The sequence below is a fragment of the Dichotomopilus funicola genome (assembly GCF_033296635.1).
Source record: "Dichotomopilus funicola strain CBS 141.50 unplaced genomic scaffold C8A04scaffold_2, whole genome shotgun sequence".
NCBI lineage: Eukaryota > Fungi > Ascomycota > Sordariomycetes > Sordariales > Chaetomiaceae > Dichotomopilus > Dichotomopilus funicola.
This window is the reverse complement of record NW_026944023.1, coordinates 354,641-376,394: the sequence shown is the minus strand read 5'-3', so window position 1 is coordinate 376,394 and position 21,754 is coordinate 354,641. Positions and strand designations below refer to the sequence as shown.

General features: G+C 54.2%; 6 protein-coding genes across 6 annotated transcripts; 5 read left to right on the top strand and 1 right to left on the bottom strand.

Moving 5' to 3' along the window:
- Positions 1-1,580: 1,580 nt before the first annotated feature.
- On the top strand, positions 1,581-2,301 carry C8A04DRAFT_24243 (60S ribosomal protein L33-A; the record flags this gene model as incomplete). The annotated part of the gene is made up of 5 exons (XM_062779046.1): positions 1,581-1,605; positions 1,715-1,724; positions 1,874-1,969; positions 2,034-2,134; positions 2,204-2,301. 5 exons carry the CDS (start codon positions 1,581-1,583, stop codon positions 2,299-2,301), a joined length of 330 nt encoding a protein of 109 aa, XP_062641067.1.
- A 4,261-nt stretch (positions 2,302-6,562) lies between these two features.
- C8A04DRAFT_24242 (uncharacterized protein) lies at positions 6,563-8,060 on the top strand (the record flags this gene model as incomplete). The annotated part of the gene is made up of 5 exons (XM_062779045.1): positions 6,563-6,836; positions 6,900-6,980; positions 7,046-7,165; positions 7,249-7,302; positions 7,360-8,060. The coding sequence occupies 5 exons, from the start codon at positions 6,563-6,565 to the stop codon at positions 8,058-8,060; spliced, it is 1,230 nt and encodes a 409-aa protein (XP_062641066.1).
- A 1,043-nt stretch (positions 8,061-9,103) lies between these two features.
- C8A04DRAFT_24241 (uncharacterized protein) lies at positions 9,104-9,590 on the bottom strand (the record flags this gene model as incomplete). Its single annotated transcript, XM_062779044.1, has 3 exons — positions 9,104-9,255; positions 9,318-9,409; positions 9,478-9,590. The coding sequence occupies 3 exons, from the start codon at positions 9,588-9,590 to the stop codon at positions 9,104-9,106; spliced, it is 357 nt and encodes a 118-aa protein (XP_062641065.1).
- A 583-nt stretch (positions 9,591-10,173) lies between these two features.
- C8A04DRAFT_8783 (SNF2 family N-terminal domain-containing protein) lies at positions 10,174-13,178 on the top strand (the record flags this gene model as incomplete). The annotated part of the gene is made up of 2 exons (XM_062785241.1): positions 10,174-10,656; positions 10,719-13,178. The coding sequence occupies 2 exons, from the start codon at positions 10,174-10,176 to the stop codon at positions 13,176-13,178; spliced, it is 2,943 nt and encodes a 980-aa protein (XP_062641064.1).
- A 1,137-nt stretch (positions 13,179-14,315) lies between these two features.
- Positions 14,316-16,469, top strand: C8A04DRAFT_33829 (acyl transferase/acyl hydrolase/lysophospholipase; the record flags this gene model as incomplete). Its single annotated transcript, XM_062782622.1, has 3 exons — positions 14,316-14,378; positions 14,463-15,536; positions 15,615-16,469. 3 exons carry the CDS (start codon positions 14,316-14,318, stop codon positions 16,467-16,469), a joined length of 1,992 nt encoding a protein of 663 aa, XP_062641063.1.
- A 3,288-nt stretch (positions 16,470-19,757) lies between these two features.
- C8A04DRAFT_24238 (uncharacterized protein) lies at positions 19,758-20,585 on the top strand (the record flags this gene model as incomplete). The annotated part of the gene is made up of 1 exon (XM_062779043.1): positions 19,758-20,585. The coding sequence occupies one exon, from the start codon at positions 19,758-19,760 to the stop codon at positions 20,583-20,585; it is 828 nt and encodes a 275-aa protein (XP_062641062.1).
- Positions 20,586-21,754: the final 1,169 nt, after the last annotated feature.

The following is a 21,754-nucleotide window of genomic DNA, read 5'->3' as shown; positions in this document are numbered from 1 at the left end:
CAAGGCGATCGTTTACTGGTTTGATGATAGAGTGGCTTATCAAGATGCTGTTTTTATATTCTTTCTTTTAACCTTTTTGGTTTCAAAGACGAGGCGAAACAACGCAGCGTTTCTTGCAAAAAGATTTCTCAGCAACAAACATGTCACAGCTAATAATTATTCGGGTTATTAATCGAAATGTTTGATAGCACTCAGCCCATGAAAAGACAGCCCCCCCTGCCCCCACGCCTCCATACTCATGATCAAAGATTTGATGTCCTGGCCACCTGGCTGATCCCACGTCTTTTTCAGCACAGTCTCGAGCGCCCGGACACAGTCGAAGGGAATTGGATACAGGGCTGTCAACCGCTGCGGGGCAGCTGCATCTTGGTTGGGGTTTGGTGGGGTGGTGGGGCAAGAGGTGTTTAGAAGCAAGCACCTTAATAAGGTCCGTTCTGAGGAGCTTTTTTCATTAACGACACGCTGCCCAGCTGCGAGAGCGGCAAGACGGATATTTGCAGCGTCTTCTCTTTCCTGATGATTCCGATCTGTGCATCGAGATGGCCTCCAAAAGAACGGGCGGCCAGATGGAAGACAAGACCTTCAAACCGGCAAAAATCCCACGTTCCAAGTGGAGGTTCAAGGATCGTTGTTGGGATGGACTGGGATGTTCGAACGCCGCCGGTAGAATGCGCTTAGCCCCACTCGGCGAACTTCGTTCGGCGCATTGAAAGAGCGAGCCCTGGGACAAAGGAATCTGAAACCCCGGGTTTTCCGGTGTGAACGTTCGCTTTCTCGTGGGCTTCAAGAGCGGCTAGAGTATCATTGGCCGGTGGCCAGTATCAGGAAGCTAACTAGTATCTCTAATATACTACGTTATCTACCCTCGTGATCCTTGGAGGGTTGGTTGGAAGACCGCCAGGTGCTGCAATCGTGGAAGCGACCCTCAATCCCGCCCGTTTCGGAGAGTGGGACCAAATTGTCATGATGACTCCGACATCCGGGCCGGCTTCGCAATCCAGCTGGCCAATTGGACCAAGGAGCCTGACGGGCTTGTCTCGTTGACGTTCACTGTCTATTGTTGTGCCACTCTCCAGGAAAGCGGGAATGAGGTTTGCTTCAAAGTTACACAGTGGGGGATCTACCTTATGTGATTATAATTCAGGTGTAGAGCTTTCCGGAGGTGTTCAAAGTGAAAGGTTATTTGTGAATCGCGAAATTCATGAAGAGTTCTCATTGAAAGAGAGGTCGCCGGTGCAGGAGACGACACGGAAGGACTCCGTATCGTTTTTGAATTATTCAGCCACAGGTTCTTGAAAAATGTGGCTGGGATGTGGCTAAGGATTACCCCACCATTTTTTGGTTCCCCACTTGACTTCCAGAACACAGCCGGTATGATAGATAATCCGCTCCGCCAAAAAAGTACGCCAAAGCCCTACCAGCCGCACCACGCGAATTTTTGAAATCGCTTAGTGTATCGGAAGTGTAGAGCCACAACCACGACGCCCAACGCCGGACCTCGAATCAGCACGACATATTGCTGGTATCCTTCGACCGTGGCCGGAAGATATTGATCGTTCGGGAATTTATAAACCGACAAGATGCCTACCGAAGCTGGTCACAGACGTGAGTTAACCCAATTGCCCCATCTTGGGGAAGCGATCGCGATCGTCCCCATTACCGTTTACCGGAGCAGTTTGTCGAAATAATGGAGGTTTCTAACTGTGTTGCGTAGTATACGTCAAGTAAGTGCAATCTCCGACGACGATGCCGAAACCACCATCCAACCGCCCGGCTGCAATTGCGCATGCGATGGACTCGCCTTTCGCGACCAACAACCGCTTAACGACCTGACCCGTCAATGGCCTCGAGACTAACTTCGGTTCTCCCACAGGGGTCGCCACCTGAGCTATCAGCGCAGCCGGCACACAACCCACGCCAAGACCAGCCTGATCAAGATCGAGGGCGTCGATGACACCGCCGCAGCCAAGTACGTTCTCACGAGCCCGGGATACAAGCAATTGGGAGGGTGCAAGGGTTAACGCAGGATGCAGCTTCTACGCCGGCAAGCGGGTCGCGTACGTCTACCGGGGTCAGAAGGAGGTGCGCGGCACCAAGATCCGCGTCATCTGGGGCAAGGTGACCAGGCCACACGGTAGGGAACAATCATGAAAACTATAGACGCAAATGGGCAGGGCAGACTTTGCTAACAAATACTACGCAGGCAACTCCGGTGTTGTCCGGGCGAAGTTCACCACTCCTCTTCCCTCGAGATCTTTCGGCGCCTCGGTTCGCATCATGCTCTACCCGTCCTCGATTTAAGGAACTGGGTTAGGCCGGAGTTAGTTGGTAACGGTGGTTCATGATTTTCGGTGCATCAGGGTTAGGCAGGGCCGCGACAGGAATGGCCGTGCTTCTAGCATTCAAAATCAAGGCAATGCCAAAATGACGATGCCGTTTGAGGATCCGCAACATGGGGTACGGGACAGTGCTTCACTGGTGAGGGACACAAGGCAGCTTGGAGGGGGCCTTGCGGTCCTCTCTCATGTCACAATAACAACAATAATGGCCAAACCTGGGCTATAAATTCCACAGGTCGACAAAAGCACCGACATGGAAGTTCAGGTGGCACGAGCATGGCTACTTTTAAGAGCAATGGGCTGAATTTAGATGTTGAGAATCATAAACGGAAACCAACTCTCCACGGTCCTGAGCGCCCCCATAGCGCTCCCAAAACGGCGATCTAGGTTTACCAACCTCGTCCCAAACCCATGGAACTGCTGCCATTTTTGGTGTTCCGTCCACGCCCCAGAGCCGCGTTCAAGCTGACATGTCCTTGCCTTTAGATCAGTGTTCTACACCTGACATCCTAGGTCCCATATTTTGTACTGGCGCGTCGCGCTTTGGTTGCGGCGGAAGACAGAACTGATGCATTTAACCTCGTCGCTGCGGGCTGAACCTCGTATAATGTGCGCCTGTAGTCGAGCATGCATGAGGTCCCGATGTTAACGCAGGTACCCTCTCGGGGACCTGAAATATCGGGTCCGGTTGACCACGAACCCACCGCCATCGGGTCATGACGGCACATTCTGCACCACGGGCCCTCAGCTGCTGTTTCCGCCTCCGCTTCCGCTTGCCGTGTTTATGCAAGATAATAAAGCCATATGTAGACCACATTGGCGCGAGAATCTGGTAAACAACAATCTCACGGGGTGGGACAGGAAAATCTTCATTCCCTATCATCCTGCAGTAATGGGACACCGCGTCTCCTCCTGGAACCCGCTGTCGTACTCTCTGCACTCAAGATACAACCTGGGGGTGTTTTGAAGGTATTGCCATGCGGCAAGATCTCGCCATGGCTTGTTCCACCGCTATCGATAAGACAATCACCTCCTGCAATGCGGAGGAGCATTATCGTATCCACTTACTAGTAGATGCGCGTTCCAAGAGGAGATTGGTGAACATGTCACACAGTCTTCGTACCAATGACCATGAGACGACGCGAAGGCAAGTGCGTTTCCTCGGAGTCCCGACGATGGATGGACGATTAACCCCAGAGGCAGGCGACAAGAGTGGCAACCCACGAATGGCGTGACGATTTGCGATTTAACTTATCAAGATTCCCCAGGCAGGCCGCGAGAGACATGCATGTTTCCGGACGACGGCTCTGGGAAAATGAGCGGACCCGGCACCGAACGTTATCAGCATGGATGCTGCAGTCCGATCGGAATGCAAGTTGATTGGATCGCTGAGTTGAGCCTCTTGATCTCAGCATCGATTGCAGTGCTGCTGGATACAACATACACCAAGCAAATGGATCAACAATACAGAAGTCAGCCTCGGGGTTTCGGGACTGGGCTGCGCTCCGACTAAGGAGCGGAATAGACCTGTTCTCCTGCAGTTTGGCGTGGGACAAACCTTGCCGCGTTATCATACGGGAAGATTCTGTTTGGGTAAATTCTAGAATTGTGCTCCGAAAACTTGCGCGGCCACTACTAGTACTTGTTCCCTGCCCGCTTTCGGCTGCTATTTATCATCGTTCGCGACTGACGTAGGGTTGAAGAGTTCGCGCGCTCGCCGGGGTGGCTCAGCCGATGGGGGTTCCAGAGGGCCCGCCATTGAAAATTGACAGGAGGGAAATGAATAGAGGCGACTCCCCCAAAACCCTACATAGTAGAATACACTACAATGTTCAATGGTTATCATTTACGAATACTCAGTTTCCGATTGCCGAGACTGCGCAATGGCCAAGTTTCGCGGTGGTCTTGGTTTGGCGCTGTGAGGTTCCTGGTTTGACACAGGGGGCTGTGGGGCCGTCCCGATCGACTTCGATTCTCCAATCTTTCAAGCCTGCTTTTCCACCGATGAAACGTCCACGGGCGAGAGGGGGCCTTCATCAATCGAAAATAGTTTGAGTACAGTGCCAAGTTGGACGCAATCGTATACTACGTGGGGAGTTTCCGGATGTAGCCTGTGTAGTATCAACGGTTGAACTCGGGAACTCTAGAGTCTCCGAAAAAAATGGAGGGGTTGGCGAAAGTCGTTGCTTTGGAGACTTTTGAGGTTGACTCCGCACCCCCTCATCATCCCAAGTTGCTCGGTAACGTAGCGTACCTTGGTTGGTGAGGCGCAGCGGCGACCAGAAAGGTTCCCTCCGGGTCTGCCGACCGAGCTCCCAAGTCGGCCCACAGCCCTTCATACGACAGCCACTCGTGGGTGGTCGAGTGCTAATGTCGAGCTGCCATTGCTGTGAGTTGTTATGTCTTGATACGGTGTGACCCCATTTGCCACTCGCAGTTCGACTGTGTATGCACGAACGTTATAGTAGTGGAGTGGAGTGTAGTGTATAGTTGGTGTGGAAAGCCGTGGGCGTTCGCCTTGTGGACCATCATCCCGTCATTTTGGGGCAGGAAAATAATCGACGAAAGGGGCGAAACATCTCCACGAATTCAAGTGGATCGGTTGCGTCGCACCAATATATCAAGCCTATCGCCAGCTCGTGTTGGGGGGCCGGGCTGGTCAAAAGCTGACGACGCCCAAGAAAGGAGAAAGTTGCACAGCGAGCGGCAAATTAAAACAGGTCTAGAATTGGCCCTGCCTTGCGGTTTCGTGCTCATGAGCTGCACTCCAGTCTTTTCTGTCACTGCCCGGAATGCTAACCGTTCTTTCCCACCCGGGCAGTCCTTGTTGGCGCAGGCTCAAGCAGCCCAGATCAGGGATCTTTTATTTGCCCACCAGATTCAACGGGAAGCAAGCCGTATTCTTGAAATACGGTCTGCCCCCACCACACACCTCCCCTCAGCTCCCTTGACCCAGTGTGTCTTGCTTGAAACCTTTTGGCACCCAGCATTTTCTGCCGTGGGCCGATCCCGTCGATTCTTGCACTTAGAAACGCTCTTTTGTGGCACCACGAAAGCAGCGGCTTTTTTTGCCCTTTCAACCTTCACAAGAGTGTTTTTGTTACCGCCCTTTGCCCGCCTGCTCTAGGCCTCGTTGTCTCAGTTTATTGGGTCACACCCAAAAGAGTTGCTCCACGCACCAGGCGCTACCTTACGGGGACGCGGTGGCTCCTGCCGCAACGTCGGCGGCAGCTGCATCGAGTTTTTCTTAGCGCGAACTTGTGCACAGCACGTCTGTGACGCCGTTCTTTCCGGAAAGGACCCTCCCTCCCAGCCTTGGGTACCTCCCCAAGGCTCGTATTCAGCAAACACCTCCTTTGCCGCTCGATTGGGACTGAGGGATACGATTTTCCAAAAGCAATCGCTCGAAGCTGTGTAGGTGCACGAGCACGCAACGGACACCCCGCGTCTCTTGCGGACAGCCACTCGCGATTTCTTTACGAAAGACAGAACGGGAGCCTTGGGTGTTCTTTCGACGCCTGTAGAGGTATCTTCCAATCTCTGGCGAGACCAGCGGGAGTTGACGTCAGTTGAACCAGGGCGATCGAAGGTTCAAGGTTGCAGTGGAGCGGAGCGCTCTTTTGGTTCCTCACCCCTGCAGACCTGACGAGACACTGGGCCGATCAGACACACCGGGAAGGCTTGAGTGCGTCTCAATCCCCTGTGATTGGAGAAGCTGCCAAAACACGAAAGGCGCAAGCGCAAAGAGACTCCCACCTCCAGGAGACCGCTCCTTTCTGCCATCTGCCCATCGCGATTGATTGCGTCGGGACAAATTCGAGCCACCAACCCCCCGCTCACCACCCACCCCTGCGGTCTTCGTCCCCCACGTCTCCAGTTCTGCCATTCCGTCCGTCCAGGCCACGCCCAACACCTCAAAAGGCATCTCTTCCCACCAAGAACCTGCAACACATATCTTTGTGGGTCCTGTGGTCCTAAACTCCCGGGAAAAGCACCGGAACCGCCAGGGCAATCTCTCGACATCCTGGGGAACACCCCAGATCATCCACTTTCCCCCAGCCGCCCGCTCAGCGGTCCTTTGTTGACCAACGGCCGTTATCACGTTCTCCACGACCGGGGGCAGCCCAGTTTTAGCTCCATCGGGGATCCCGCTGTCCTCACCCTGGCGTGCCTGGCCGCAGGAGGAATTGTTAAAAAGTTGTTGACCCATCCAAACCGACAAAATGACGGCCGCGAATCCACATCGTCTCCCCTCTCCTCAACATCAGTTCCAAAACTTCCCGCAATCTTCGCCACAAGTAGCCCCCCAGCTGCATTCCGCCCAGCAACGACCTACTCCTACGACGAGGAAGTCCCGAGCTTTTAGTTTCAGATCAGACAAGTCCCACGGATCCGGCAGTCAGAAGATCGACTTGCACGAGACGTCCGCAGAGAAGGAAGCCAAACGACTGCACAGTAAAGCAGATCCCACCCTTGCCATGCAAGAGGCTGAGCCCTGTAAGCCGACTCGTCCCGGGAGCTGCGTGCTGTAACTATGTACCGTTGCTGACTATCCCGTAGCCGAAGTTGCTGCATACGTGAAGTCGTCGCTTGCATCGTTGAGGAGTATTCAACACAAGGATGCGTTTGGGAACCCAATCGGTAAGGAAATGGGTCTGAGACATGTCCGTGATTCTGGCGCAATGCTGACGCGATGTTCCACACAGCCGATCCCGACCGTTCGAATCCCACTCGCAGTCGATGGGAACGTCCGCTTGACACAATCCGCAGCTTCGAAGCAGCCATTGATGGCGGATACAACAACCGGAGGTCCATAATTCGTCCAGGTATGAATTTCGTCGATGGGAAACAAATCAATGTTTCTGGAAAGTTGGATTGGGGTATGAGTGCTAATTCTAAACGGAAACAGACGGGGATGGGTCAACATGGGGGCCTAGTAGACGAGCCAGTTACTTCGGTCCTAGTACGGAATTATCCAATGGTTCTCGACCGGGTAGGGTGCTTACACGAGGACGAACAGATCCCAATGGCGCTGGATTTTCGCGCGACAGCTACTACGGAAGCCGGCCACCTTCTATGATGTACGCTAATCGTGCGGACGGCAGTCTACCGGATTTGAGGATGGGAGGGCATCGTGATAGCTACTACGAGCAGTCACAGGGTTATGGCGGCTACGGGCCGCCGGCCCAAAATGGCCGGCGTGGGTGGACGGGAATGTCGTCGGGGCCGCAGTACGGTGCTGCCTACAAGCAGCAACAACAACAAAACGACTACTCAATCCCGAATAATCACCGGTCATACGAAACAGTTACAACCGCTTCGGGGAGTGGTTCGCCAGCAGAACCCGCGGGCTATCAAACCGATCCCACTAGCAGCGACAACAGCTCGATCGAACGCTTACATTCTTCGGTGCCTAGGCGCCAGCCGGAACCAGCGAACGATTACGGTATAGGTTTTGGCCAGAGCCCCTCCTACCAGCCTCCGAGCTTCACTTTGAGTACCCCTCAATCTGCCTCGAATGGTGGAGGTTACGGTGGCGCCCATCAAACCAGCGGGGGAGGCCACTATGTCAACGCCCCGCCTCCGGTTCCTAGAAAGGATGTAGGCGGCGGGATAATTAGGAAGCCGGTGACTGCCAATCCGGGACATCAAGCACGGCCTGCCCAACAACCCGAGAAACGGAAAAGCTGGTTCGCACGACGATTCAGCAAGAATGCCTAGCCCATTCGACGATCAGCCAAAATAGGTTATCACTAATCCCATTTGTTTTCGACCTTTTCCTTTGTGTGTTGCGCTCCTTTCGATACCCTTTTTTCTCGGCCACCGAAACAAAAACGGGGGGTGGGGAGGGACAAACGAGGTTACTCGGACCGGGTGATATACCGTTGAAGATGAAGAACGGGGTTTGGCCGGGCTCGTGTGTGCATTGGCTCTTCTCAGCGCTTTTGCGCAAGGAGGAGAAGGGAAAGCCGATGTTCTTGGGTCGGAGGATGGGCGGACACGTTGGACACTCTTTAGCGAGTTTTTTTTTCCCTTTTTTTTGCGTGGAATTGCTGGGGCGGGATGGAGGGTAGCGACTGGGGGCATATTTGCTGTCTTTTTGAACGTACACGAATGGGTTTGCGTGGCTTTTTGTTGTTATGATGTCTTCTCTTTATGCGGTCAACGAGAGAAACCGGGATAATGAGACCAGAGGAACGTGGGTTTGGCAAGTCATTCCTACTGTTAATTGTTTGCGTGGGAAGGCGTCCCGGAGCTTGTGACCACTCATGGATGGTATATTGGTATGGTATTTTGGTTCAGTTCCTATGTTGAGATCACCCAAGACGGGACGGAAGCGACCAACGACAAGAAAATGAAACGTGGAACGGTGGGATTGTGTGGTTTATAGGGGACATGAGAGTAACTTGTATTTTAACCGTTCACAAATGATGGGAGGCGTCACAATCGCAAGGAAAGGAATAAGAGTCCCTCACCTTTCGTCAGGCAGTTCGTTTTTGTTTGTGAGATGCTTGCTCTGCTGAACTAGCCGTGTGATCTAAGCAGTCTTCATACAACGCAGATGTTACTCCGACTCTGACACAGTAAATACATACCCATGCCTTGAACGCCTAAATATCTCCTGAACCCATGACCCTAACAGCCGTGTATGTTCGCTCGAGGTTACCCCGTAATCCGGCTCTGAAATTAAGCAAAACACAATCAAGCAAGTGAACAGTCAAAACCTCGGAGTGAAAACTCAATGATTTTCGTATTTGATGGTTTCACCGGTCTTTTTTCCCTTCTTTTGACCGGCCACCTGCCCCTGCTACTCCTTCCTGGTCTGACTGGTCCTCTGCCATGGCGACAAAGATGTACCCGATCAACACCGCGTTGGCCATGATGGCCGCCAGAGCCCCCGCGTATGTTGAGTTGCCTGATAAGGGGGTCAGCCTACTCCTCCCACGCAGGTTAAAGTGTGGCGATGGAGGAACCTACCGTTGAAGACAGAGTTGACCGTGAGGAAATAGGAGCTGATGGGAATAATTATCATGCCGAGAGTGAAGGCGAGAAGTTTTATAATGACAGATCTAAGGGTTTATCACAGTTAATTAGTTGACAACGTTAGCCGGTCGGCAGGCTCCCAGTCACAACTTACGCTGGGACAGCTGGACTGGTGTCAGACTTCTCACCAGCGGCTGGGCTTGAGCCGATTGAGTCGTCTTTTTCGAGGAGAGTTTTCTCTTCAGAGATGATTCGGCGAGTGGCCATGATTGGATGAATTACTAGACGAGGCTGAAGGGGAAAAGGGGAGTCTTTGTGATTTAAAGGAGAAGAAAAGGGGGGGGGGTTGTAAATATGGACAAATTTCGCCCGTTGGTTCACTCCTCCGAATGTTGAGACGGTTGCTCTGGCACAGACAAAGATGGTGAGGATTGGGACGCCCCTTGTTCTTGGCGTTGACCGGGGCACGTGTCAACGTGCGAAACCATTCGTCGCGTCGCCCCGCAAAAATTATCCATTAACGCGTTGTGGGGCGCCCAAGAAACTGGATGAGTGTTTGGCGTGTTTTCAAGGCAAGGTTCTCGGCTTCTTCAACTCTTCCAGTCTTTGTCTTTTCCAATCTCGAGCCGAAAGGGGCAATTGCACTGTCAACTACCACAACACTTTGTTCTCTTGACCCAAATTACCGGGTAGGCTTTTGTTAGTGTTCCTTTGTTTGTCATCTGATTGTTGTCTAAGATTTTGGCTCGGCCGTGGATTCTCTGGAGTGAGGACTCGGGGGCTGGCAATCGAGGAGACCTCGACCAAGCCTCGATACCCAACCTTTTGTTTTGTCACCACAGCTTCGGCTATGGCGTTCCCTTCTTCCCCACCCACCATCAACCGGCGGCTGCGTCTTGACGACGAGGACGAGCTGAGCACAATCGAGCAATCGCCTTACTTTACCCAGCCGACCCAACTCGTCGAACGACCCACCCAAAGATCTCCAACAATAGGATCCCCTTCCCCAAAATCGATTGTCGAAGTTCCTGCATCGTCACCTTTTCGCACACAAGCCCTACAGGAACGGGGCGGCCGACTAGCAAACATAATGGCTCCTGCCGGGACTGCCTTCAGGGCGCCCGCCCGACAGGCCCTGTCCATTACGAAGACTGCACAGAAACGGGATTTCATCATGATCTCTGACGACGAATTGGACGCGCCGATTTATGCTGGTGGTGACTCTTCTGATGATGAACCCTCGAGGGGCGATATCCGACCGTCTTCGTTTCAGCCTAAGGAGCCAAAACCCTCGGGCACCGCCGCTGTTAGTCAATTGCGCAACAGGAAGCTCGTAAGTATCTGCTTGATAATCTCCCTTTTCCTTTTAGCCATTGTAATACTAACAGAGGATAGGGCTCGGGGTCTGCATCTACGAGTTCTATAACAAGCCCGGAGAAGCCGTATACCTTGCAGAAGGATTGGGTTTCTCTGTCTCCGACTTCGTCTGAAGAGAGCTTTGAGTCTCTACGTAAAGTTTCGCCTCCGAAGCCCACCCGCCGACGACTCGTCCAAGGCCGTCGACCACGAGCGGCCAGCCCCTCGAGCCCTGTGCTGAAGCCTAGCCCGAGCCCCCGCCCCCGTGCGCAGCTGATCGACCTCGTTAGCGACGACGACGACGCCGAGGATGAGTACAACGAGCCAAAGAGATCTCGACGACACAACTCGTCCCCGGTAGAGGAGGAAGAAGATCCTTTTGATGAACGGGTTTTGAACTATCTGAATACTTGCGACGTTATACAGCTTATCGCGATCGCCAATGTCAAGGAGGAGAGTGCAAAGTTGATGGTCTCACGCCAGCCTTTTGCGAGCCTAGAGGCCGCCCAAAAAGTGACCCTCTCTCAGAAGAAGCGGGGCAAAAAGTCGGCCAAGATCTCGATTGGCGACGAAATTGTGTCGGCGGTCCGGTCGTATGCCCGCTCGTTAGACGACATCGACCACATCATCGCAGTCTGTGAATCGCAGGCCGACTCGCTCAAAGGAACGACTTCAAGGTGGGACATGGAGCAAGCTGGCCAGCCGCGTCACGACTCCAAGGCCGACGACGGGAAGCCCATGACTCCCGTGAGCGTTGAGGGCTCCGCGAAGCTGGTCGAGTTGCCCCTTCGACAGCCGAGATTGATGGAGGGGTGCACAATGAAGCCGTTCCAAATTTACGGTCTCAATTGGCTCTACCTGCTGTACACGAGTCGGTACGGTTGTATCCTGGCCGACGACATGGGCTTGGGCAAGACGTGCCAAGTCATCTCCCTCATGTGCGCCATCATCGAGGATTGGGAGAACAAGGGGTGCGATGAGAACGACCGCCCCTGGCCCAATGTCATTGTTGTTCCGCCTTCAACCCTGGCCAACTGGGCGGGTGAATTCGAGCGGTTTGCGCCAGAGCTTAATGTAACACTTTACCAGGGGAACCAGGCAACTCGAGACGAGATTGCTTACGACATTCGAGAAGATCCGTCGAACCATCATGTGGTTCTTACCTCATATTCACAGCTCTCGAGAAATGACGACATTTCCAACTTGCGACATCTCCGCCCAAAGGTGGCCGTGTTCGACGAGGGCCACAAGATGAAGAACCCCAAGACCAAGCTCTACAAAGATCTTCTTAGAATCACCGCGACTTGGCGCCTGGTCTTGTCGGGGACACCTGTCCAAAACAACCTGATGGAAATGATTGCTCTCCTTCAGTTCGTCGAGCCGAATCTCTTCCAGGACCACTTTGAAAGCTTAGAAGCACTTTTCAACCAAAAGGTTTCTCTGACGGCTGTTTCCAAAGGTGCGCTGCTGCATAGCGAGCGGGTTGCGCGTGCTCGCACGATTCTCGAGCCATTCATTCTCCAGAGAAGGAAAGAACAAGTTCTTCAGGACTTGCCGCCTAAGACAACTAGGGTTGTTACGTGCAAGATGGACCCCGTCCAAGAGGCGATTTACCGAGGCTACGAGAGCCGGTTTAGGAAATCCGACTCTCAGTCACAGCCCGACACCCGTGTTAAAGAGGGCCGCGACAACGACTCGAACAATGTTTGGATTCAATTACGCAAGTCCGCGATCCACCCGCAACTTTTCCGTCGGTTTTTCAAGGATCGTGATGTCGAAAAGATGGCCGGGGTGTTGATGAAGAAGGTTCCACAAACGGAATTACGGCAGCCGAAGCTTGAACACCTAGTAAATGAGTTGAAGGCGCTCTCTGACTTTGAACTCCACCTCTGGTGCCGAGACTACAAGTGCATCAGAGACTTCGACCTCCCCGATGATTCATGGACGAATTGTGCCAAGGTCGAGTCGCTTCTAGGTCTTATCCGGGGCTATCAGGCCAACGGACACCGCGCGCTTGTTTTCACCAGGTTTGCCAAGGTGATTGAGATTCTGGGCGAGTGTCTCGCATCGGAAGGTATTGGGTATCTGTCACTCCAGGGGAATACCGATGTCAGCGCACGGCAGGAACTGATCAACGAATTCAACAACGATGACTCCATCCCTGTATTCCTCCTGACGACCGGCTCTGGTGGTACGGGCATCAACTTGACGGCGGCCAACAAGGTCATCATCTTTGACCAGTCGGACAACCCGCAAGACGACATTCAAGCCGAAAACCGGGCTCATCGCCTTGGGCAGAAGCGCCCCGTTGAGATCATCCGTTTGATCAGTGAAGGCACGGTTGAAGAACTCGTGTACAGGGCGTGCGAGAAGAAATTAGAACTCGCCAACAAGGTCACGGGATGGAGTACCGTGGAAATGACAGCTGGCGAGATGGAATCGGTGGTGAGGAAAGAGTTACTGCAGCAAGGCGTCGGGACGCCCCCGAACGGCGAGTAAATTACCGCTGTTGGTGGGGGGGGGCACGTTCAATTATTGTATCACCTTAACCTGAGCGGCCACTTCTCTAAGAGCGGGAAGATACCACGGGAGCAGATTCCTTGAAAGGCTTGCGGCACGCAACCACCAGAACGGTGGACTACTTCTTTGCTTTATTTGCCCCTTTTGCGTCTACCATGGCATCGCATTTACAAGGAGCACGGGGAATTTTCTTTTCACTCTGTCGTCTCGCGTTATGTACTATCGGGATACCCGCCGGGACGGTTGTGGTCATGCGACCTGATCAGTGACAGGTTTTGTCGATTGCTTGTCCGCCTCCTCGGTGGACACCTAGCCAGCAGCGTTCCCGTTCTTTGACTGACGCCTATAATTTTGGCCGCCTGCGGAAAACGGCTTAATGGCTTTCGAGACATCATAGATTTAGAGGAGCGTGTCAATAGAAAGATGTTTCCGTAACTTTTATGTGCGTAGTCCTCGGATGAATCTAATTTTGAAAGGCGTCCCATCGTTCAGATATGGAGACCCTGCCACTAGAATAAGGTTAAAAGTACGGATAGGACGGGAGATGGACGTCGAGACGTCGAAGCTTCATCCAAGCATGTCTCCACTCGCTCGATCGAGAGCGCCGGGGATCAGGGAAGTTTTACTTTTTGATAGCACTTTCACATGCTTTTTTGCTGCACGGCCGGAACCCGCCCCACCCTGACAACTCGCCTCCCGCAAACATATCAAGTCCTTGGGTAAAGACTGTAAGACACGACTTGGAAACTACGACCGAATGACCTTTTCCGGAGCTATATTCCGTACTCCGACGGCTTCCAGGAGATTGGCCGTGATTTCATTGCTCTTGTTCAACTTTTAACACCTCCAACACTCACGCCAGCCTTAACGTTATTCTGTTTCGGGATTGCCCAAGGTTGTCTCTAAATATTAGATCATCATTGCCTCATTTTCGGGGAAGTAGGGATATACTTTTTACTCGCATAGCCCATGTGGCCATTTCTTTTTTTACCTTCTCCTTTGTCCATTTTTATCGCTGCTCTTCGACACTTGCCACCAATGCAGCCTCACAGCGAAGACGCACCCGAGAAGTATTGGGCTTAGACCGCCGAGGACTGGCGCGTGTTGCGACTCACCATGTTATCGTTTGCCATCGACCTGGTGGTGGCCTTGTGGGATGTTGGCGCTTTCTGGAGAGATGTAGGTTCCCTTCCTTTAGGAGCTCGAGCCAATTCATCCCTCCCATCGAGTTGCCAAGTTGACGTTATGTCTAACATCGCGCAGAAAGCGGTTTCGTATGTATTTCGCCCGACCGAGCGAGACCTGTTGCTGGAACGGCTCCAAAATGCGTCCTCGTACGAGGAGTGGGATGGTGCGGCCCGGGAATTGGATCGCATTCTGGGGATCGATATGTGGCGCCAGAACGCGATCAGCAGCGCCTACGACTACCGTCTGATCGAAGAGCGACGCCGGATCATCGAAACGGCCCGTAACGAGGGGGATATTAATGGTCTTCTCAACACGCTTCGCACGGGGCTCGTCCGCAATCTCGGCAATATCACTAGTTCGAAGCTGTTCAATACCAGCTTCGCCGGCACCAAACGGCTCATCGATGATTACATAGAGCAGTACGTCGATGCCCTCCGGGAGCTCTCCGTGTTACCGCCACCGGACACGAGCGGCCAGCAACCGACCGTGGAGGTCATGTCGCCGGGGTGGGAGGACGGGGAGACCGATGGTGATGATGGTCCGGATGATGATTTTGGGGCGAGACGGCCTAGTGCGCCTGTCATCCAATGCAGGGGCGGGATGGCAACGGCTACCTTTTCAATTCAAAGGAAGCTCGATTTCATGCATGATACCAGGCAAGGGTTTGGACGGAGCGCTCTCGTTCTGCAGGGCGGCGCTATCTTTGGAATGTGCCATCTTGGCGTTGTGAAGGGCCTGCTTCTGCGAGGGATGCTACCGAAAATTCTTGTTGGTACGGGAACGGGGGCTATGATGGCGGCTCTGGTTGGAGTCCACCCCGATCATGAACTCCTTCGGATCCTCACGGAGGACGAAATTGACCTCTCGGCATTCTCTTCCCATGGAAAAGACCCCCAGGGTCACAACGAGCGTGTGATGCGGTCGACGTGGATCGGGTGGGAGACGTTGGTTAGGAGAATCCAGCGGTTCCGGAGAGAAGGTTATTTTCTAGATGTTAAGGTCCTGGAAGAATGCGTTCGAGCGAACATTGGGGATCTCACCTTTGAGGAGGCTTACAACAGGAGCCGGCGCATCCTCAATATCACGGTCGTGACGGCAGGCCAGCAGGGCGTTCCGACTCTGCTCAACTACGTGACAGCGCCTAATGTGGTATGTTTCACACTTCACACACACACAGCGTTTAGCGCCTTTTCCACAGATGAGCAAAAACTAACCGAGGTATGACAGCTTGTCTGGACGGCCGCCGTCGCTTCGAACGCGAGTTCAGAGGCATTCTACGGGTCTCGTCAGACCAAGATCCTTTGCAAGGATGCCCGTGGCAACATTGAGCCTTGGGCTCCCGCGGCTAAGGTAGACTTCCGGCACTGGACGTCGGCGTCGTACACGGACCGGAACGCGCCCCTCCAACGGCTGTCTGGGCTGTTCAACGTCAACCACTACGTCGTGTCTCAAGCCCGACCCTATTTGATCCCCTTCGTACAGTCAGACATGCACGGGCCCTCTGCTAAGTACAGCACATTGTCGACGATGCGATCTTTCTTCACACGCATGATCGGCCTCGAGACACGCCACCGCCTCCGTCAACTCGACCGACTTCGTCTGCTCCCAGCCTCAATCCGCCGATTTCTTGTCGACGAGCACTTGCCCGGTCCGAGCGTCACGTTAGTTCCTAAGATTTCGCTACGCGACTTTGTCCGGCTGCTCGAGACCCCCACCCGGGACTCGCTGCAGTACTGGATTCTGCGGGGCGAACGCAGCGTGTGGCCATCCATGGCCGCGATACGCGTGCGCTGTGCTATTGAGATGGAGCTGGACCGTGCGTACGAAGATGTTAAGCGCTTCAAGGCCGGGGATCTGCGGCGCCGGGCGAGTGGGGTGAACCAGCACCGCCTCGCGGATCAGGCTGGATCGTCGTCGATGTATGGCGCTTCTTCGTCCTCCAGAGCTAGCGGAAGTGGGAATGGTGCTGGCGGAAGTGGGAGTGGTGCCGGCGGGAGGGGAAGGAACCGTATGGGGAATATGTCGCGGCGGACGAACAGCATAACGGCAAGATGTCCCCCGAGCACGCAAACGTCGTTGTAGGCGTAGGCTGGGGCTGGGGCCGGGTCGGATAACGTCGGAATTAATCACGTCGGGTCGTGTTTCGGTTGTCTACCTGCGCTGCGCTATGCTTGTAGATTCGGCTCAAGTATCGTCGAGAAATTGTGAGGCTACCGCTTTTTCGGTGTGTTCGGGGGGTTCTAGTTGGTTGGTTGTTCTGTTGGCGAAGGCTGAAGTACCCGGCATGTTCGTAACTCGTGCTAGACTAGGTAGGAAGAAGACAAAGATTTTCAACGCATAGACGGCGATGAATTGGTGACACCAAGACCACGAATGGGAGCTCACGCCCATTGACAGCAGGGCGCGACTGGGGAAAAGTAGAGGGAGGAGTAGGGGAGGAATGGGGGAGGAAACGTTTTCGACCAGTCGAGCAGCGCATGGGAATTACATGTCTGCATTCAATGTCCACGGAACAAGGATTATAGCAACCCCCTCTCCACCACCCCCTTTTCCCCCCGAGGGCTGCATGTGGCGACTCGATCATCAGGTTATATTTGCGATTCAGCAGGCGGTGAAGCAAGATGCACTTCACCTCCGCCGGGGTTACAAACCAGACAGACAAGGGGGGTGGGCAGAGTGTGAGTAGAACAATAAATTCCTGCCGTTGCTGATTATTTAGCCCTGTTTATAGTAGGAGCCCTGGCTGGCTCACTGTGGCCAAAACCCTTGCCCATAACGTTAAGCCTGGCTGTCTGGTTTGTGACCCCAGCGGAGGTGTATCCCGCCATTCTTGGTTACCCCCACACCATGAATCAGTGTAAGCTCTGTCCGGCCATGTGTGGATCACTCGCTATTCGTACCTATCTCGCACCATCTCGTCACCCTCGGACGTTGCTGCCCGACGGCGGTGAAATCTCGGGGTGGGGGCCAAGACATCTCGGGTTGTTCCTGCAGTCGTGCCGCACCGGTGCGTTTCCGAACACTGTTGCCACACCGACGCAGGGCAGCTCAGCGGCTACCCGACAATATATGATAGGTTAGGGAGTTGATTGGTTGTTATGGGCGTTCGATGCCTGGGCCCGGGTTCGGGAATTCCGGCACGGTCGAAGCGGGAGCAAAACAATGTTACATCGAGTATCGGGATCTGAGGGGGCTGCCGGTACACGGACCGGGGCACGCCGCCTCGGTGTGCGATTCGGGAAGCAACCCTCACTTCCCCTCGCCAACGTCGTGTCCTCTCCTGACGCCTTGGATGACTCTCTTGCCCCCCTTTGTTAGTCCCAGAGTCGAGGGAGCTTTCTGGACACGCAAAACCTCGAGAGTCATCCCCCTCTTCTGTTGTACCGGCACCTGGCGGTCGCCGCCGAAGACAGCTCGAGCCGCCTCCATGATTTGCTAGCTCGAGAGGAGCTGCTGCAGAAAATCCCGCATCTGGAAAACGTAAATGTCTGGGAGCAGCCATTTTCCCGAGTCAGAGGCGATCAACGCATAAACGTCGCCGTGGACCAACGTGTCTAGCTCCATCGATAATCCATAAAGTTGGTATTCTTTGTGACACCTTTAATCCTACCATCACGTCCTTGAGCTAAATTACCTGGAGCTGGAGCCTTGTGTCCCAGATCAGTCGAATGCTCGAGCGGACGAAATGCGAACTGGTTTGCGCTCACCCCCCCTAACGCAGGGCATACAGGTCCTTGATTTTCTGCGAGCGCCAGTGGGAACTGCTCAAAGCAACATGAGTTCCAGACGACGAATCCCCTTTCCTTCCTTTGGTGTTGAGGCTGACCGAGGCAGAGAAGTCGACATTCAGGGGTTAAGGCACTTGTCGGCGCCATCGAACTTTTGGCCGCTGAGAGGCGATGTGTCCGCATTGTTTTGTTTCGCGGCCAATAGCTTTCGGGCAACAAGCTACCCAATCTTGTTCCCCCCATCCTCCTCAGATATGGCCGAGGCGGAGTTTATCGACCGGTATCGGATCGCTTTTGTGCAGTTTCTATTCATTTTCCACGATTGATGGGGGCCACTCGAATCTCGTCAGCTTTTTTGCCTTGTTTTCTTTCTTAAACACAGCCCCTAGGTTGGCTTGGTTGGATTGAGGAAGCCATCATGGACACCACGATCTCGAGCCAATGACCTCGTTTCGGGTACCCCAGCCGGAGTAAGATGCGTGAGCAAAGATGCGTGAGCACTCGGGAAAAGCAAGTATGCATGTCGGCCGTTGACGGCTAGTGCGGCCTTGACCACCAAACCGCGGTGTCACGGTCGTCGCGGCGGCCCTTCATTACACTGCCTCACCCATCCGTCAAGGTGCGAGATGGGTGACCATGATCTAGTTCTGGCCATTGGAGTGTTGGGTCATGTGCCGACTCAGCTGAGCCAAGACAAGCGAGCTTCCAGAAGCTGCGGGTGTCCCCGTGTGTGTGTGTGTGTGTGTGGAGTGCAGCGAGGCGTTTCAGGCCCAGGAGAACTTGCTGTCCCCCTCAAAAATGCGCTGGAACGCGGTGCACGTCAACGTCGCCGCCATGGGGCCGGCAACTTGCTGCACTGCCACGGGATTGGCACAAAAAAAAGGCGACTAAAAAAACAAAAGTGAGGCGAACATCACAACGAACAAGAGCCCGATGGTAATAGCGGCTTGGGTTCGGACGGAAATTTTCTCTTCGAGATGCGTGCAAAACGGGCCGAGCTAGGCCGCGGCCAATAACTGTGAGCACGTATTAGTGGTTTGTTTGGACGCCTGAATCAAGGGGTGTGATGAGGGCGCGGAGGAGTTGTTTATAGTTTCTGCCACTTATCTTCTCCGTTCGGCTGGGAGCAGTTGTCTAGACTCACTCGCCTCCGGTTGTTGAAGTCGCCTGCACGACAAGCATTTGCACTTTCATTGCGCGGCCGTCGATCCCCTTTGTTATCCGCTCGGACTCGTTGGCTTCGCCAAGACGGCGCCCTTCGCTAACCTTCGCTAAGCCCGTCATCAGCTGGCATTATCAAACGTTGGGCTGTGTTCCCTTCCCCGTCATTGAGAACTTGGTGAACGGGACAGAGGATATAACCCCCCTCCTCCTTCTTTTACTTCACTACCCTTTCCCCCAGTTGTGCCTCTTCCTCTTCTCCTTCATTCTCCATCTCGTCTGCGCACTTTCGTACCCCTCTTCCAACATCATCTGGTTTTTGGCACCGGTCAAGCCTTTGCACTGAGTTCCTCGTCTCCGCCACTGGCCAAAGCCTTCATCAATAGCCACGCTGACTTTTGAAATCGACCACGATCACTTCCCTCGACACTATTGCCCCAACCCAACTCAAATCGTGCTGTTTCAACAACAATCCAAAAAAATGCCTGCCCATCCCCAAAACAGCGACAGCTGGGTTGTTGACGATGACGACGGCCAGTTCCAAACCGGCACGTTCATCGACGCGAGACCGCACCAGTTCAGCCAGACCAACACACCCTCCAACCAGGCTGCCCAGTGCACAACGTGGGGCCGAAATAACATGACCGGCGCCGGTGCTTTATCCTCTGCGGTTCCCGCGTCGAGGGGTTTCAGCTTGGGGTTCGACTATCACGTCAACCCCGATGGCTATCCAATGGACAATCCTTATAACAACCCCTACCACGACGGCCACAACGCCGAGGTCTATCGCGTCGACCACAAGCCCCCCTCCAACATCACCGACGAGACCGTCATCGGCCCCAACGCCGAGCCCAACGCCGGCCTCGATCTCAGCATCAGCCTGACGCCACTGGTCGGCTCCCCCGTCATGCCCCCCGCTCACCCAACCCTTACCCAGCACAACATGTCCCTCCACCAGCGCGAGCTCGAACAATTTCACACCCCGAATCTCGAACACTGGGCCGCAGCCACCGGCACCGTCGGTTTCACTTCAGATTCTCGCGCCGCCGCCCAGGCTCGTCGTCATCATCGCGGCCACCGAGCCCACCTCTCCGTGTCGTCGATGGGGTCGGCATCGGGGTCCCGTGCGGCCCCACCTTCGTTGCCGCGGCCCGGTTCGTCGTTGCTGTCGCTGTGTGGGTCAGAGTTCTTGGTCGTGGAGGGTCACAATGGTTCGGTGTATGGTGATGAGTATGAGGGTGGTGGAGAGGCCGGGACGGCGAGAGTGGCCGCGGAAGATGTGATGGGAACTGGGACGTGGTGTGGGTGAGAGGGTGTGGTGGGAAGATCGTTGTTGTCGTCGCGGTCCATCGAGGCGTAGGTCGTCGATGATGGGTAGCTGGTAATAGCGGGTGGCCTAGTGGTCGCCGGCCTCATTGTCGGGTTTCCCTAATAGGTGCGTGTCAATATTCTCGTGCGAGTTTTCTCACCTCGTATTGTTTCTTTCCGTCATTTTTCTTATCCCCTTTGCTCGGTACCCTAGCCATCCCACATTGTAACAACCCCTTCGTTTCTTCTATTTCATTGCTGGCTTTTCGGTTTAGGGCTAGGATTTCCTAGGTGCGGTTCCTCTATTTGGAGTTTTCGGCGGATCCCTTCTTCCGGGTCTCTGGCTGGCCCAAAGGGTAGGCTGGATGGGGGTATAAGGTACGGTTTCCCTTTTCTCAAGTGCTTACTGAGAGGCCCTTGGTCATGACGTCCTCGTATGATGCCATTAGTTATCTTGCTTCCTAGTTCGATATGGTTCTCATTTTGTAAACTGCCCATGTAGTTTTCGTTCGCGTAATCTTAGAAAGCTGTGCACTCATCAGAATCCCGCAACGTCAGGTTCCTTCTTCGCTTGCGTTCGGTCATGAATTTTTCTCCAATTTCTCTAATCGTGCCCTCCCTCGCTAAGGAAGTTCAAGGTTGTTGTGGAGGCGTTCGAGTGGGGGGCTGCGGGGAAGGAGCAACGGAAACTAACAAACGAAGACAGGGTTGCATTGGAACTCCCTAGAACCCTAGACGAGGCCCTGGTTCCCTTTCACCATCCCTCGCCCATGGAACAATCCCCGGTGCTCACTCCGCGCCGTGGCAGCCGCGTGTCCGAACCGGCCTCTGGCTGGTGGAAGAAAGGGTGACGATGAATTTCTCCGAGTAGCCGGGGCTTCCTCACCTTGCAGGCCCGGCCCCCATTTTAGCCTGATTGATACCACGAGCGAACCCTCGTCCCGGGTTTCCTCACTCCGATCGACGCGGACCGCATGCGTTACTTCGCATGGCAGCGAACCGGGTTCCTTGCAGTCTTGGCCGATGTTTAATAAAGTGACAGGATGACCCGGACCCGAGCAGGCGGGAGGATAGATGGTCGAAGAAGGCGACGACGTCAGGTTATAGTTCTTGGTGGCAGTTGTTCGTGGTTTAACCCAGACTATTCAGCCAAGACTAGGTGTGTGACAT